Here is a 17323-nt window from a genome sequence, read left to right on the forward strand (position 1 = left end):
CAGTGGTAAGATTTTTTATTTAATGTTAAAATAATATATATTAATATAAAAAAATTAATAGTAAATATAAAAATAATTGTTAACAAAAATTTTAGTAAAATCACAATTTAATAATTAAAAAATTATTGAAAAATAGGTATCTTAGAAAAAAATAATTTAATTATTAATTTTTTTGAAAATATTTCGTTAAAAATACAATTTAATTAATAAAAGAATAATTTATTAAAAGATATTTTGGTAAGCAAAATTTAATAATAAAAAATAAAATTTTTGTTAATGGATATTTTTTTAAAAAAATAATTCTTTTTCTTAAAAAATGAATAAAGTTAACATTGGTTAACACAAAAAAATTTAAAATGGATTAAAGAAAAGATTTTTTAAAAATTAGAAGGGAGGAAAATGTTATAAATGGAAAAAAAATGTCATTTTAATATCTCGTAAAAAAAAGAGTAGAATTTTCTCTAAAAAATATTCAAAACAAACTTATTACATAATAACATATATTAAAAAAGAATAATTTATCTTTTGATTTTAGGAGGAACCGTAACAAAATTGTAGTCGAAAACTTGGTTTTTGACTCGTGGCTTGACTACTTCACCGAAAGCGCACTAACCAAAATCCTTCTTAGGAGTAGGACTCTCTTTTTCTTGGGTCATTGTCAGAGTATAGCATCCTCAACTATCTATCTCAGTTGCAGTTCAACCATCATAATTGAAAAAACAGTTGACATATATAGCCACTCTCTCGTACCTTCACCACTTCACTTTATTGGGTGATGGTCACATGTCTTTTTACTATTCTGATTATTTTGTAATTGCATCAACAATAAAGGTCATGATACTATAAATACAATTTAGTTTAACCCTGAGTAATAATACTTGCTAAAGTTGTGCTCCAATAATCATACTTTGCTAATATGATAAAAGGTATGGGGCAATAAAAAACTTCACCCTCAGTTAAAGTCAACATGCACATGGTTGGAATAATAAGTAGTAAGCATATTTACATTAGTAACTTGATCTATGCTAAAGTTCTCTAGCTACAACAAAACTAAACATGGAAATCAAATCAAACTAGAATTTATGAAACAGCACCACTTATTCTAATTTCTAATACAATAGACCGAAGGAAGAACTGTCCTGGGACTCTTGTTCCGTATTAGCAGCAACTAGTGAATCAAAGATACTGACCCAGTTTTGATCTTCTTCGTCTTCCTCTGCTCCAGCACCAATGTGATGACTCCATTGATGAACTGATGAATGATTCTTGTCAATTTCGTCGTTCCTCGCGAATCGTCCTCTAATGCGCGGCCTGCTGTCTGCTAAAGTCTTCCTGCAAACATACTGATGATTGCAAGAAGAAAACAAGTTATTATCTCCTTAAATAGTTTATGGAAAAGTATAGGTATACGATGAAAATACTAAATAATGTGAACAATGGATAGATCGGATATTCAATTCATTAGATGTGCGGATTATCATAGTATTAAAATTTAGATAGGTAATTTAAGGGTGTTGTGTGTTTTTACTTTATTAGGACAATTTTAGATTCAATTGTTCATATTATTCATAAAAGTCATTGTCTACCTAACAATGTCCTAAGTTTATATAGTAGTGTATCAAATAGTAGTACACTATAATTTTTAAGTGACTTTTTTTTTACTGCAAAATTTTAGCATGACATTAACAGGGTTACTACTTACTTACCAGTAGTTAGAGCAAGACAAGTTTCATAGTTCAAAAGATTCATATCACCATGTCATCTTATCATGTATTAAAATACACTTGAAATCACACTTATGTCTAATAAATTCAGCAGTATTTTGTCCAAAAACATAATAACCATTTCACTGCATTCCACAATAATCCACACCATAACTTTCGCTAGTTCATTTGTAATTACAAATTTTGTTTTATTTAAGTGATTATTCATGTGCAGATCAGATCTCTTCAAGTTAAAAACACAAAAGCGAATAATAGTATATACCTTAATTTTCTTGTTGAAGTTTCTTTGGTTTCTCTTGGTTCTATACCTCTCAATCCTGAGTTTCTTCTCCTCAGGGCTATACCTACATGCTCTACTCATTCCTTCAATGATCATGCTGCTTTCACTTGACAATGGACTATCAGCTGATTCATTATTGTTATGCATGATGCCGCCATGAGTCCCCTGTACCAAGAAAACAAACGTTGCATGCCAAGAATGAAGGAATGAAGGAACGAAAGAAAGCTAATATATGGTGCGTACGTGGAGATCACCGGTGCTGCAAACTCTCCTAAGAGGAGCGTCGTCGTCGAACAACTCAGCCAAGAGAGCAGAGAAAGGATTCTTATGGAGAGAGTGGCTGCTAACGCTCCTCTGCATCACCGACCCTTGCTCACTATTGTAACTACCGCTGCTACTACTCTTGTTGAAGCTTATTATCTCCGAGTTGTTGCAGTTCAGAAGCGATTCCAACTCCGTCAGGGCCAGTTCGTCCGGGAACGGGTGCACTGGGGGATAATCCGGCGAGAGAAAAGTTGATGATGAGGTGGCGCGTGTATACATGGCGCGTGTGATTATTACAATTTGTGTTATTAATGGACGCAAGTGAGAAGTGAGTAATGCACACTCTCATTTATATAAGAATAAGACAGTAAAATTTGAATGACGTGGAGAATGACATCATCTTCTTCATAGCATTTGCTAAAGCGTTGACCTCTAAACATTCAACTCAGACACACTTATTAGGACTGAGAAGAGGACCGTTGCTACGGTAACTTACCAACATTTTAACAAATATTTTTATGCAAAACTAATATATGTGATTCAATTGTTTAATATTATTATATGCATCAATTTGTATTATTATCTTTATATAAAAATATTTTATAAATCATAATATATATGTATATTTTAATTATTTTTATATAAAATTATTTTATCTGAATAATTACTTATTAATTCTTTTAATCCATCTGGTATATCAGTAATTTAATCATTATAACCCAGTTATAAATTTAATATATATATATATATATACCTTTTAATATGTTTAAATTTTAATGTCTTTAGTGTTTAATATATTTGAATTTTATTAATAAATATTAAATAAAATATTTTTTTAACCAGCATTATCGTTATAAAAATGAGTGTAAAGTATGTTAAAAAATTCTATCTCAAAAAAATATTTGATAAAATATTCTATAAACTTAACTTGTGTGCTGAAATCTTTTTTACACTTATCCATCCTAAACGTTTTTTTCAAAAAGCTAAAATATATCTTGTTCTCAGACAAAAAAAATATGAAATTTAAGATCAAAATCATCACACAAGAACAATTAGTATTTTGAAAACTAATTATTTTTTTTTTTTACGGGTAACTCCCTGGCCAATGTGATCATCTTAGTTAGTTTAACTCAGCTGAATAGTTAAGTTAATTGATCCATGTTACTGGACATAATTATTGTTGAGCGATTCTAAATTTGGATAGAACTACTATTGTTAGCATTGTTAATGTCTGATGGCATTTCACGCATATGGAAATCCATTTATTTATGAGATTCTTCGACTTTGAGATGAGACAAATAGCCCCGTGTGTCTCCATTCAGCTAGTAAAATAAAGTAGTTACTTTTAACACAACAGTGCGTGGTTTGGTGCCATTTGCACTCCATATACACCTACCTTTATAACCATCAGGATCTACTCCAACTCACTTGAATCTGTAGTCTCACACATGGCACATCTTTTCACCATTGTACGGAACTATAAAATACTAACACGTCTCTAGATCTGGATTCTACACTCTAGTGTACCATCTTCCTTTTCCATCTTTTTATTCAGCGTGTTAGGATTTTGTTCACAAATAAGTGAATAACAGATACATCTCCTGTATGTAACATATAAGAAGCAATGGATACAATTTTTAGAGAGCACATGAGTTTTGTGGGACTAATACTTTAAAAAAGAGTATTACGTCAAAAATCGAACAATTTTTAAAAAATCCTTGCTCCATAAAAGTTAGTTATTAACTTATTATATATAGTAGAAAAGTCTAAAAATTTTAAAGTTCTTTTTAAGGTATTAATCCTAGTAGATTTATAATATGAACTTATTCATATAAACTGTTTTATTTATTGATTAGCCTTGTTCTTATATAGTAAATTTGACTGTAGATATATGATTGAGCTCTCATTTAACTGAAGTGAAAGATGTAGATATAAGTTTTAAGAGAAATAATAGAACGTATATCTACAAAGACATTTTGATATTGAAATAAATAAGAATAAAAAATAAGTATAATGTTAATTAGAATAAAAGCATATATTTTTTTTTAGGGTGTCTTCTTTTTATAGAGTTCTTGTGGTAAATGAGGATTATTTTGTGGACTTAGTATTGCAAAATTATTAGAGATATTATACTTGAACATTATTTGAGTTCATACCGAAAAGTCTATTAAAAAAAAATACATACCTTTAATTTAATATGTTTTTTTTATATAGTTCCAATTAATAGATAGTGTAGGTCGAGTTATTAGTAACGGATGAAGCTTAACGATGAATTTCTAAACATGCAAGTAGATTATTAAATGCTTTAAATGTCTGAAGAAACACAGTTACTTATATTATATGTCTAGTTTGATTCATTATGGAAAACAATTTGAAGTGAGTAGTGTTGGCAGGGCACTATATATGCTCAGAATCTCTAATTGGTCAGCAGAGTTTGTAGTACTGCCACTATTGTTTACTGATACATGGTCCTTTTTTGTGTCTCTGTTAATATATATTGCTTCTCAAATCAAAGGGCATGGAATCTAATCGTACTCAACTTGCATTGCGTCGTCTCTTCTTCTGACCCTACCATGCACCATTTTCCGAGTAACTCTAATTTTCTACATCCCTCCCATGTGACACATACAGTATATGTAATTATGTATTATGTAGCAGCAGCATGTATAGTACCTGCCATTTCTAAAGTAATTAAATTAATTAATCTAGTAAATTAAGATTCTTAAGCATATCCCTAGATACTTATATATTAGGGTGGGTACGTCGTGTATGGGTTAGGGAAGATTTAGAATTAGGATTTTTTACGACTTTTAAGACAACATACACCAAAGTCTTTGTTTTCATTATCACCATCATTAGATTATACATAGCTCCATATATATCCATGCTGGCGCATGCAGCTTTAATTAGAGACAACAATATCAACATATGTTAGTTGTTGAATGTTATTGTCGGAAGGAGAAAGAATGTCTAGAATGATCTATCCCTCTTGATTTTCTGTAACTTACCTACTCGTACCACTACTTGCTAAGAAATCAAATAAAATATCTATGATAATAATAAGATTTTGTTATTCACTGCACTAATTAACACTTAAGGCATGCACTACCCTTAGATTATGATTTTTTTTTCAGTAATTAAATATTCTACATACTTTTGGTTGCTGAAATATATATATATAAAAGAAAATTTAGAAGCCAAAAATGTTCGGAATATAATAATAAATCAGTCCAAAATAGTACAAAGTTATTTTATTTTGTATTTTTTAATTATTATTAGAATAATTAAATAATATATAACTTTAGATTGTAGTCTCGGTAGCAATAATACTAAGAAAAAATATAGGGTACTAACATATTATCTGCCAATTTATTGTCAACAATAATTAATTATTATATTTTAAACACATATACAAAGAGACACATCCAGAAAATACACTTCTATTAAACACAATCATAAGAAATACATTTTTATTAAACATATCTACAAAAACACTTCCATTAGATATAATTATAAATAAGAGTTGGCTGAAATTGGTAGAAATACTATTGATAAAGTAGCAAGATTGTAATACTAATTAATAATAAATATTAGAACATGAGAGTTTGTACAAGAGACACACCATTTTTTTTATACAACAGTTACATCCACGAATATTGCTACCCAAAATAATGAGCCAATTGAGAAGCAGAATTTGAAGGGGAATAATTAACTAAATTGAAATTCTTGAAGCTAAGCTAAGGGAGAATCTATTACGCATTAATGTTGATACATCTTTGTCACTATAGTCCCCACAGTGCGTACTGCATAATCTTTTTCAGTTGACAACTAGCTAGCTAGCTAGGTCTTCCATTCATTCATATATATGCTGCTAAGAAACATAAATGTGGTTCTGTTTTGGTAGAGCAGATTAATAAATAAACCTGCCATATATCCCCTGCCATTAATAAATTTTAATTGCAGCTATACCTCATACATTTTCTTTTAGCTTCACAAAGTTTACCATTTTGATGAGCTATGTCAATCCTAATACACTCAAGTAGGTGTCCGTCATGAAGTTTAAATTATAAATTTTAAATCTTAAATTTTAACTTTAAATTTTAAATACTCCAAAAATTGAGAATTATAAAAATAATTTTACAAATAAGAATTTTGACAAATATTAGCTAATTAATTAAATATGATGAGCTATATTTATATTTATTTTGATGGAGTTCTGCAGTTTCTTTTCATGCAAGTTTATATATTCAGTTAATTTTAAAAAAAAATGGAATAAGAGAAGCATGGGATGATGTAGCTAGTAGTGGAAGCTCCATCATTGCATATAAGAATTTATAGCATACAATGATAAAAAGAATGTATTTATGGATTTTCGTTTAACTACACTCACATTTACGATAAACCATTATTCCAGAAGGAACTAGAGAGTGCTACCAAGTGAACATGTTCCAAATTGAAATTATTGATACCGGTTGACTTTTCAGCACTGTTACATCGATGGAAAGGTCGATCTGATTTGATGTTTCTGGCTAGCAAAATCAAAATAAATTAGTAGCGATTTGGGCATATTTGAATTTAATTTTAATTAATTTATTGTAAATTTAAATTTTATATTTAAAAATTTATTGTTGGCCAATAAATTATTATATATATAATATAAAATTTAAATCCTAATATTTATTTAAGATAACGAGTTAGTTGAGAGGGAAATAAGTGTTAAATGATGAAATTAAAGAAGAGAAGAAAGATTGATAATATAGGTAGCTATATAGGTAGCACCGGCCTGTGCAAGAATTGAAGTCTTAGTAGCTAGAAAGCTATATGAAGAAATAATAATAATAATAATAATAATAATAATAATAATAATGGAATTTGAGTCTGGTGGGGTTTATGCTTAGATGGAAAGCTGAATTCTTCCTAATGGATACAAGACAACGAAACAATTTGCACCCCCATCCGATCTTTTCAAGTTTCAACAGTTATCTCCACTATTATCACCCATTCCATCTTGCCCTAGCTAGATTCGAGTCAACTCGTTAAGAGTCTCAACTTCAAACTTAAATTTACGAGTTTTTATTGGTATTTTAGTGGATAAATAATACATCCATCTTTTAAGTTATATAATAATAAAAATGTTCTACAAATATTTAGAAATTAAATATTTATAAAATATAATTAAATTTAATTTGTCTAGTGGTTAGTTTATAATCTGTATAATTAAATATTAAAAATTTAAATTTTATTACATATATGTAGTAATTTGTTGGTTAACAATAAACTCTTAAATAAATTTTTGATTTATAATAAATTAGTCTTTAATTTTTCAGATTAAAAAATATCGTAAAAATATCAAAACTAAATATAAAATATTTATTATATTTAATTATACATTTTATATATTTTTATAAAATAAACTATNGCATGTATGAATGGGAAAATATCGGATAAGGATATGGATCATACCATTAAGCAGCGTATCATAATAATAATCTCCGCAGGTATCACTTTCTCTCTTGTCATGTACATTAGTCTTGTATGAAAAATTCACAAACTAATCATATAGGGCTCTATATTCCTTCTTGTTTCAACGTATATGTGTCGATTTGTCATTTCATTTAGACCTCACAAGGCCTTTAACCGTTGACTCATTTTAATTACAACTCTAACAAGTGGAAAAAGTTGACATGTAACGAATCATGATCATTATGTTGCAAAGAAATGTGTATTAATAAAATGCTATGTATAAGACGTAAGTGCCTATATATATATATACGTCCAAGTGAATACTGAATAGGCTTTTTGGCTAATGAAAAACGTGTTTCTAGCTTAGGGTGGGTCGTTCTTTCATACTCATTCTACCGGGTAAGAGTTTTACTTCTCTTGGACAATATTTGCTCTTAATTTTAGTTTAGAATTGAGATACAAGATTATTAAATTAAAAGTAGATATATTTTATACTGAGAAGGAAAAATCTATGTTTTCTTTCTTTTCCTGTAATTATTAGAGATTATTATGGCAATGATGTGCCAAATGCCAATTAAGGTCAACACAACCTTATTAATAAGTAGTTGTCATAGTTAGGCTTCAATTAATTAATTATGTTGTAAATATAATACCCACATTTAATTAATTTTAAAATTATTTATAAATAGTACTATCGTATTTTTATCTCTTAAATTTACTAACACATTTACAAGTATAATTGTCAGAATTGAAATAATAATCGAATCGATTTGCTTATTAAGTTATTGAGTTACTAATTCAACCAGTGTGACATTAATTAATAATATTAATAGATATTACATAATTATGAAAAAATAAGTAAATTTATAACTAAAATTAAAATAAATTAAATTGAAGTAAATCATTTGATGAAAGATATCTATATGTTATTATAATTTGCATATATATTAACAAAAAACATGATAGCTCAGTGACTCATTTTCATAAGTTTTAGAGCATGAAGGTTCGTATCGGTTCTAGCTTTCGATCGAACCGATGTAAAATTTGATTTATTGATTTTTCAGTCAAACCGATCGATTTGGTTTTAAAAACTATACTCACAAAGAAGATAGAATTTCTATCAACTTAATACATTTTCATTTATATAGAGATATTATTAAAGTACACGAATTTCAAACATTTATATAGGCAAAATATATAGTTAAACTTTACAACTCATATTTGACTTTACATTATAAATAATATGTTGTAAACAATTTGTAACATTCTTGAATCTTTTAGGATTTTGTAAAAAATATCATGAGTTGTAAATTCTCAAATCTTCTAACAAGTTCGTAATATCTGGAGTCTTCTAGTTTTTTATATTTTTATCCAATTTGACAATTTACTTATTTTATGATTAGTCATGATGATTCTAATATAAAAGTGAATACAAATTAATTTATTTTATTCAACAAATCATAAGGAACCATTTGGAATGTTGAGTCAAATGGTCTTGAGAGGCAGGCAGGTAATATGGTTGGAAGTTATTAAAGTCTGGCCTTATTTTGTATCTGGCGATTAATAATTTCAACAAAGAATTAGCATATTGTATTATCATTGATTTGGTATTGCAAAGAAAAATCCTCATATTTAGTTGTAAGCAGGTTCATGAATTCAATGATTGTGCCAAAATGGATTGTACCTATATATCTAGCAGTAGCCCTATATAGCCTTGGCTAGGTGGGAGGAGGACCTAAATTATCTTTTCTGAAAGCCAAAGAGAGAAATAAAGATGAATTATTATTATGAGAAGCTATAAAGCAGCAAGATTCCGGGCATGTCATGATCTTGTCATTTGATGTTGATATGACACATTCTCCTATCATTTGTATTTTGCAATATACGCTTCAGTGTTGTTCCTGAATCCTCCTGCTTTTGATTATTTACTATATATGCTGTGAGTTCTAGGGTGAATATGCGCGGATTATTCATCCCCATTTCATGGGACTTTTGTTTTATGAGATGATGGTGATTAGTATGGTGCTTAAAAAGTTGTGTTTAACTTATAAAGATTAATAATTAATATTTAATTTTAAAAAAACAAAAAATTAATCATTTTAAAATATATTTAAAATTTGTCACAGAAAATAAGTTAAACAAATGAGGAGACTATATTGCCGAGCTATAATTTATTGGCCTTAACTTTTATGTATTGACTTTGGACAATATAATTTTTTATTATTATTATTGGTACTGATATATTATTGTTCAAGGGTGAAGCATACTGACTTATATTATCTGGCTTATTTAGGTTTGAACAAGGAGTAAATGCATGATATATACTTATATAGGCCCATAGCTGAGGAGTAGACTAATTCTTTCAGGTGGAGAACGAATGCCCTTTTGAACTTGCTGATGGTTAAAAGGCCCAAAAAAAATGTTGTTGATGGCTATAGACCCAAAAATGTGATATTAGAATCAATGAATCATGTTACTTAAATATTATTATTGCAGATAATTTTCAACGTCAAGTTAATGAAAACTCCTTCAAGTATTCATACATGAGTATGAAGTGGTGTCCATTGAGTTTAGATGCAAGCACGTGACAATAAAACATGTTTAAACAATGTTTTCAGATATATTTGATGACCTTCAATCTCAAGTGATGAATCTTAGCTTGACAAAATCCGGGATGATATCCATAGCTATCCAATGAGAAGGATCAACTACAAAATCTTTGTTCTTCTTAGGATTAGGGAGTTGGTGAAATAACTTGATTTGATTTTACGGTAACTCCATACATACCTTGCATTTCAACCATTCATAAACTAACCTATCTAATTAAGAACAAGTATATATAAAGCCACCATGTTGATCACACAATAAGATCAACATTATTAACCATCTTACCCGAAATTGCAATTCAATGGCATTATCCATCTTTAGGCAATACACATTTGATGATTCATTCTTACAAGTATTTGTATCGAGTAAGTTCCTGAAGGAGTTCCAAATTGCCCTGACATACGCCATAGACTATGACGAAGAGGGTGTCCCAACCAATGGGGTGTTCAGACCCACTTGGGACCTAACAAAGGTCACTGCCTCAGCAATCTCTCAGTTCAAGAAGGACCATCCTGATGTCAATGTCAAAGTCTTCATTTGCATTGGAAACAAAGGCACCATATTCCCCTTCAGCCCTCTTGACAACAACTCATGGATCACCAATGCAACTCAATCAATCACCAACATCATCCATAATGATCACTCTGACCTCCAAATTGATGGCATTGATGTCTTATACGACCACATCAATGCCACACCCGATGTTTTTGTCGACTGCATTGCCCAGGTTAGAGTTAGAGTAGTATTATTTAAACATAATTATTGATGAATAATAAATATATCATCACTATTTTGGGCAGGTTATGAAGAACTTAAAGGATGGTGGTGTGATTAGTGTGGCTTCAATTTCACCATCCTCTGGTCTCAACAAGGACTTCTACTTCCCCTTGTACAAGACATGTCCAATTCTGATTGACTGGGTAGATTACCAGTTCCAAAATGAGGAATCTCCAGTGTTGGATCCAAAAACATTGTTGCTGCAATACAACAAGCTAGTGGGAGAGTTTTATCCGAGAAGGAAGCTGTTTGCTGGGTACAGTGCGGAGAATGAGGACTGGGGTACTCTCTCTCCAATTGTGTTCTTTCTTGGAGGCATGGATATTCTCAAGAAAAGAAGAGGCGCTGGTGTCTCCATCCATTACCATAATTACTATAATAACCAATGAATAATGCATGATCATGCAACAATTTCTATCTCAAGCTACTCTACTCTATATCATATACTTATGTGCTGTTAAATAAGACTCATGTTCTATTCTATCACATATGTTCCTATGAATATGTACTACTTATCTTTGTAAATAATAAAATAAAATTTGATCCTCTTTATCATTTATAGGATAAAATACTATTTAATCCATTTGCACGGCAAGGGAATAATAATCATTAAGCATCTATACAATGTAATAACAAGTGGATTTTGTATGAATTCCAATGGTTTTCTTTCCAGCCACAGCAGAGCATTAAGCAGCAGAGTGCTCCACCAATATTATAACAGTGTTTGAGATAAGATTTTGGCCTTCCACTTCTTGAAATTAAGCACCAGTGTTACTCTAAATGCTTTCTTTGTCAAATTGTCATGAATGTACACAATAGGTTGACAATTTTGTGAAAAAAAGTATAGAAATTAAAATACCATTTTATTAAAATAGTACTCTGGAAACAAATACATACATAGAAAGTATATAGTAATACAATGAAGACATATATACATAAAATCTAATGAGGAATAGCCAAAAGTGCTTGTGATTGCTTCTCATATTTGAATCCATTAGCCTTAGAATCATCAGCAGACCAGACAAAGATACCATGAAGTTTCTGCTGGCTCTTGAGAGTGCTACATGCAGTGAAGAATCCACCATCTGGTGACAACCCTCCACTCCCATCACTGATAAAACTCACCAACACCTTCCCACCATTATAGTTTGAACTCTGTGTGTTGAAGTACCCTATGAACTCATCCACTGTGGTTCCTTTGTCATATGCATAGAACTGAAAGTTCACATAATCTATCAGGCTTCCATAACTCTTCCACAGTGTCATGTAGTGATTCTGGACAACTTCGTCGTCAAACGGAGCTATAGAAGCGAATTTGATCACCCCATTTTCCTTGAGAGTTTTGATCAACTTTCCAATGCATTCAGCAAAGGTATCAGGGTCTGATTTGAAGTGCTCGTAGTCGATGTCGATTCCATCTAAGTTGTACTCCTTGATTATGCTTGTGAGCGAAGAAACTGCGTTGGAAACCCATGAATCCACCGAAGATGGATTGAAGTAAGCAGATTCGCCGTTAACACTGTCGCCGCCGAGACTAAGTGCTACCTATTAAATATTACAGAAATGTTTGGTAACAAAAAAAAATTAACCAAAAATAGTCAAAATTTGATTACTAGTCATTAATTGTTATAATTATTGTAACAATTAATAAATGTTAAATAAGTAAGTTCGTAACCCCTAAAGTGGTTAGTAACGCACCTTGACATTGGAGTTCTCGGACTTGATGGAAGATACTTGGGAAGGGCTAAGATTCTGTTTGTCCCAGAAGATGTTGAATTTTCCATTGGTTGGAGAAGTAGAAGATGAAGTATCGTAGTCAATGGCAAAGGAGAGAATGAAGTGGAAGTCAACGTTGGAGTTAACAGGAACATCTGAGAATTTGACATTGTTGAACTCAGCTCCAATGTATTCTCGGAACAAGTTTGAGTCCGAGGGTGGTGTTGCTGCTGCTGCGAGGAACAACAATGAAGCGTTTAGGATGAAGATTGCAAAGCAAAGCTTGCAAATACTTGGAAGTTCCATTTGTGCTTAGATTCAGAAGGTGTTAATTAATTAATATGATTATAGTACACAACTTAGACATGCTTAAATAGAGGAAACCCAATCCTTCATTCATTTTCTCCAATCTCAAACACAATCATAAATCATCAGTGTTGAATTTTATTTTGTTTTTTTGGTCAACGAATATTATTCTGGCGCCTTGCATTGGAAAATATCTTTGACCACTCAGGTCACCTCATGCGCAACCAATTTCATTTAATATTTGTTACATTTTTCAAATTTGGTCCATCTATATTATTAGGTTGATTTTTTCATATAAGAATTTCGAAAGAGATTATTGAAAGGAACAGATCAAGATATATCTACTGGGTTGATATCCTTTGAAATATTGTAATTAAAATACATACAAGTTGATCCAAATACCACCAGTTGCAATCATGCAAACTAAATGCTTTTAGTAGGTAACATTGATTAAACAAACTTGTCAATGTATAATAACCAGGCACGGACCTACATGGAATCATTGGGGGCACTTGCCCCCACTCTCAATTTATTTTTTTAAACAAAAAAATATATACATATATAATATGTTCTATTTTAAATTTTAAATAATTCCACTATAAATAAACTAAGTCCAATTATTTAAAATTCTAAATCCATTTTATCTTTTTATTATTTTGATTATTAGTTAATCTAATTAAATTTAGTCTTCTCCTATTCTCAAATTCCAACCGTTATTCATTTATTCTCTTAAACCTTCTTCTTAGTTTCATATTTTCAACCTTTTTTTTCTATTCTTTATCTAATGGTCATCTTATCTTCATCAAAAGTTAAATAATAAATAAATTATATTAAAAATAGTTTATAAATAAATTATTATATATTTAGACTTTTAATTTTAAAAGTGTTTATTTTAAAAAAAATAATAAAAAAATTTATTACGAGAGAAGTCATTTTTTTTTAATTTTTCTATAAATTCTTAAATAACTTTTTAGACTGCAATTTGATTTTAAAAATTGCACTAAATATTAATACTACTACTTTTCATAAGTCAAAAACTCAAAAAAAAATTACTTTTAAAACTTCTTAAATGAACCTAAAAATTGCATCATCGTCTAAATTTCTAATCTATCATATCCTAAACCTCTTCATTCTAAATTAAAATAACTAAAATCTAAACAGATTATTTACGTATAACTAACCTACACAAAACAAGTTAAAACATATTATAAAATGGAAACTGATGTCTGATATGCAATTGTATTCGTATAAACTTAATAATTAAAAATTATAAAATAATTTAATATATTTAATTAAATTAATATTTAATAATTTTTTACTATTAATTTACACCAAAGCAATTGCATGAGTTTTTATATATAATGTTGAGGCATAACACTTTTAGTGATAGAAAGGTGAAGAATTGGTTAATTTGATTTTAATGCAAGTTAAAAAATAAGAAAAAAAATGTTAATTACTTTATATCTTTCCTAATCCCGGTAGAATACTGGTGCTTACCCCCTAAATTTTTGTAAATTAAAAAAGAAAAAAATGAAAAATTGAACCAAAAAGTGTATAAGAAGGGTCAAAGAAAGCAGCGGTTAATGATTTCATTTGTCACGGAGACTTGGTTGGGATTGGACGCCAATCCTTATATGAGATTTTAAGTCTTGCAAGGCAAAGAGTCTCAAATCTCAATCAACCTAACCCCATTTATTATTTTTCTGATGAAATATCTTTTCTCTGCAAAGAAGTCATTTGAGAAGGGAGTTGTTATTCTCAGACTTGTATTGCATCTGGAATGAGTAGTTAAATTCGTATTCCTTTTACGTATAAAATAATAAACAAGTACCCTTAAATCAACAACTTGTTACTCACCCCGAGTACCCTAATTAAATAGTATCCTTTTAGTTTTGAGAAAAGAAATTGCATTGCGGAATAAATAATTATTACTATGGTACTAATACACCAATCTAAGGAGTAGGGACTATTCCATCACTCTGGTATAGGGTATGAATAGGAGACCATTTATATAAAAAATATGTTAATGATAATTGAAAATTTTAAAATAATTTAATACGTTTGACTAATCTGTTTAACACAATTGCGTAATCATATTTTTGTGAATAACCATTAGGGGATTATTTATCTTGTTTATTTATTTTAGGGGGATTTTGTATGTTTTTTTTTTTTTTGGACTAAGGGGATTTTGTATGTTTGTCAACGATTTTGTCAAAGTATTTGTATAGTTTTTAACTTTTTTTATTGGACACCATTGGTTCACTTCTGGGCTTCAAAAGCGTCCAAGGGAAAAACATTAACAGCAAGGCCCAAAAATTAAGAACATAGCAGAATCTTTACCCAAAAACAAAAAAAGAACATAACAGATATGGAGATTAAGTGCTATCCAGTATCCATAACCTAGAGCAAGTTTTTCAAGTCCAAGAAAAAAAACTAGACTAACTTTTTTTTATTATTTAGTGACTAAAACTAAAATGTATAAATATGTTTAGTTACCAAACACATATTTAGGCTTCATTAGGGCATATAATTTTACATGAATAAAAAATTACATTTTTTTAACAGCATATATATACTAGATAAAAGCATTAAGCCTTGTAGTGGGAGTATTAGTAACGTTTGATTTCCTTCTTGAACAACATTGCGTAATTTGGAAGTGTACGTGTGGAGGCCAAAGAACATATTTCTGAATTGGAAAGAATCAGATTGAGAACCTCGTCATATCATGTGAAAATGTCAGAGAAGGTGGTCATCTTTGCAGAAGCATAGACATAGAGTATGTCCCAAGCAAAAGTATTCAAAGATAGATAAATTTATATTTATATTGTAACTTTGGTAATTAGCTAGGTTGGACTCCCGTTCTTAGGGGTGATGGGGCGGTGATACTATTCTTTTTTTCATATTAGAACATGCTAAAGATATCATTCTTCACAATTCATTATTAAATTTTTATCTTATTCTTATTTATTCTTATCTTATCCTTATTTATTCTAATATTTCGTAATAATATTCTCTATTTATATTGTCTCATTTTATTAGACAAATAAAAGAAGAAAATAAAATCTCTATAAAAATCAAACAAATTTAAAATAAAATTTTTACTTGAGAAAAAATATTAAAGATATTGTTAAATTAAATTTAATTTTGGACTAATATATAATGACAAATATTATTTGAGTTAAAAATTTAATTATGATTTAATGTGTGTTTTAATAATGCAGTCCATTACTCATCTCACAGCAAAACAATGCTGCTTGTTTGTTTCTTTAATGTGTCAAGTAAATGCACATACCCATTGCACTTAACAAAGCACCGTTCCTCAAAAGGGTTTGGATCTTCTTTCATTTTAGAAAGTAAATGTGATCTTCTACTCTTGAATAATTTCTCTTTTATGGGCACGAATTCGGTACACAACTTATTATAGTGCACCGAAACGCCAAAAATCTGTTTGGCGCACCGATCAGTCAAAGAAGGCCAAAATAAAAATATTCATTTTAGTGGAGTCTCTTTTGCAATTACTTAAAAAATAGAGGAGTTATTTACTAATTTTTTAAATGAATATATTTAGTTTAATTGTTAAAATTAGTTGGATCATTAATTATTATTACCGCTGCTCCCTTATCCTCCTGGTTCTCTTCCTCTCCTTCTTCCGCCATGGCAAGTTGTTCCTTCTATTATCTCCACCGCCAACAACAACCAAACCTTTCCTCTGCCTCTCTTATTCTTCAGTTTTCTGTTTTTAGAATCTTCTAAACTTCTTCTGTTTCCCAATTAACTGAGTAGCAAGCCATGAAAACGAGTCTCGGCCGTGCGATTAAGCTTCTCTGCAACTACGGGGCAAGATCCTCCCACGTACTACCGACGGCGAGCTCTATTACATCGGTGGCCACACCAGAGTCTTCACCGTGGACCGTTCCATTTGCTTCTCAGATTCGTTTTTTAAGAGGGGGATGTTTTCATATTTTTTTTATCTTTTTTCTTTTTATTTTATTCACTTTAATCACGATGTCTCTTCCATCATTAACTTAGAACATCCTCGTCGGTCATCCATGTCTTTTGACTTTCTCCACCCTTATTTTTCATGTTGAACTTCCAAAAACTAACACCAAATATCCCTCTCTCACCACCACTACCACAGTATTCTTCTCCCTCTTATCATTATCACCGCCACTTCTCTCTTCTTTCT

The 17323-nt window shown here is 30.0% G+C and overlaps 3 protein-coding genes across 3 annotated transcripts; 1 reads left to right on the forward strand and 2 right to left on the reverse strand.

The window, feature by feature from the left end:
* Positions 1-897: 897 nt before the first annotated feature.
* On the reverse strand, positions 898-2573 carry LOC107461597 (zinc finger protein CONSTANS-like). The gene is made up of 3 exons (XM_016080118.3): positions 2248-2573; positions 1987-2169; positions 898-1343 (listed from the first exon to the last, which is right to left on the reverse strand). Exons 1-3 carry the CDS (start codon positions 2545-2547, stop codon positions 1110-1112), a joined length of 717 nt encoding a protein of 238 aa, XP_015935604.1. The 5' UTR covers positions 2548-2573; the 3' UTR covers positions 898-1109.
* Positions 2574-10612: 8039 nt separating this feature from the next.
* Positions 10613-11636, forward strand: LOC107461591 (ruBisCO-associated protein-like). Its single transcript, XM_016080110.3, has 2 exons — positions 10613-11065; positions 11139-11636. Exons 1-2 carry the CDS (start codon positions 10640-10642, stop codon positions 11502-11504), a joined length of 792 nt encoding a protein of 263 aa, XP_015935596.1. The 5' UTR covers positions 10613-10639; the 3' UTR covers positions 11505-11636.
* Positions 11637-11959: 323 nt separating this feature from the next.
* Positions 11960-13309, reverse strand: LOC107461673 (chitinase 2). Its single transcript, XM_016080220.3, has 2 exons — positions 12814-13309; positions 11960-12660 (listed from the first exon to the last, which is right to left on the reverse strand). The coding sequence occupies exons 1-2, from the start codon at positions 13135-13137 to the stop codon at positions 12058-12060; spliced, it is 927 nt and encodes a 308-aa protein (XP_015935706.1). The 5' UTR covers positions 13138-13309; the 3' UTR covers positions 11960-12057.
* Between the last annotated feature and the right edge of the window lie 4014 nt (positions 13310-17323).

Source organism: Arachis duranensis, chromosome 8 (genome assembly GCF_000817695.3).
Source record: "Arachis duranensis cultivar V14167 chromosome 8, aradu.V14167.gnm2.J7QH, whole genome shotgun sequence".
In the NCBI taxonomy this organism is placed as follows: domain Eukaryota; kingdom Viridiplantae; phylum Streptophyta; class Magnoliopsida; order Fabales; family Fabaceae; genus Arachis; species Arachis duranensis.

Coding starts and splice junctions, on each gene's coding strand:
- LOC107461673 (XM_016080220.3), bottom strand. CDS start 13,137: ATGGAACTTCCAAGTATTTGCAAGCTTTGCTTTGCAATCTTCATCCTA. Junction 12,661..12,813: donor CCGAGAACTCCAATGTCAAG/GTGCGTTACTAA, acceptor AATATTTAATAG/GTAGCACTTAGTCTCGGCGG.
- LOC107461597 (XM_016080118.3), bottom strand. CDS start 2,547: ATGTATACACGCGCCACCTCATCATCAACTTTTCTCTCGCCGGATTAT. Junction 2,170..2,247: donor GCAGCACCGGTGATCTCCAC/GTACGCACCATA, acceptor TTCTTGGTACAG/GGGACTCATGGCGGCATCAT. Junction 1,344..1,986: donor ACTTCAACAAGAAAATTAAG/GTATATACTATT, acceptor TGCAATCATCAG/TATGTTTGCAGGAAGACTTT.
- LOC107461591 (XM_016080110.3), top strand. CDS start 10,640: ATGGCATTATCCATCTTTAGGCAATACACATTTGATGATTCATTCTTA. Junction 11,066..11,138: donor TTGTCGACTGCATTGCCCAG/GTTAGAGTTAGA, acceptor TATTTTGGGCAG/GTTATGAAGAACTTAAAGGA.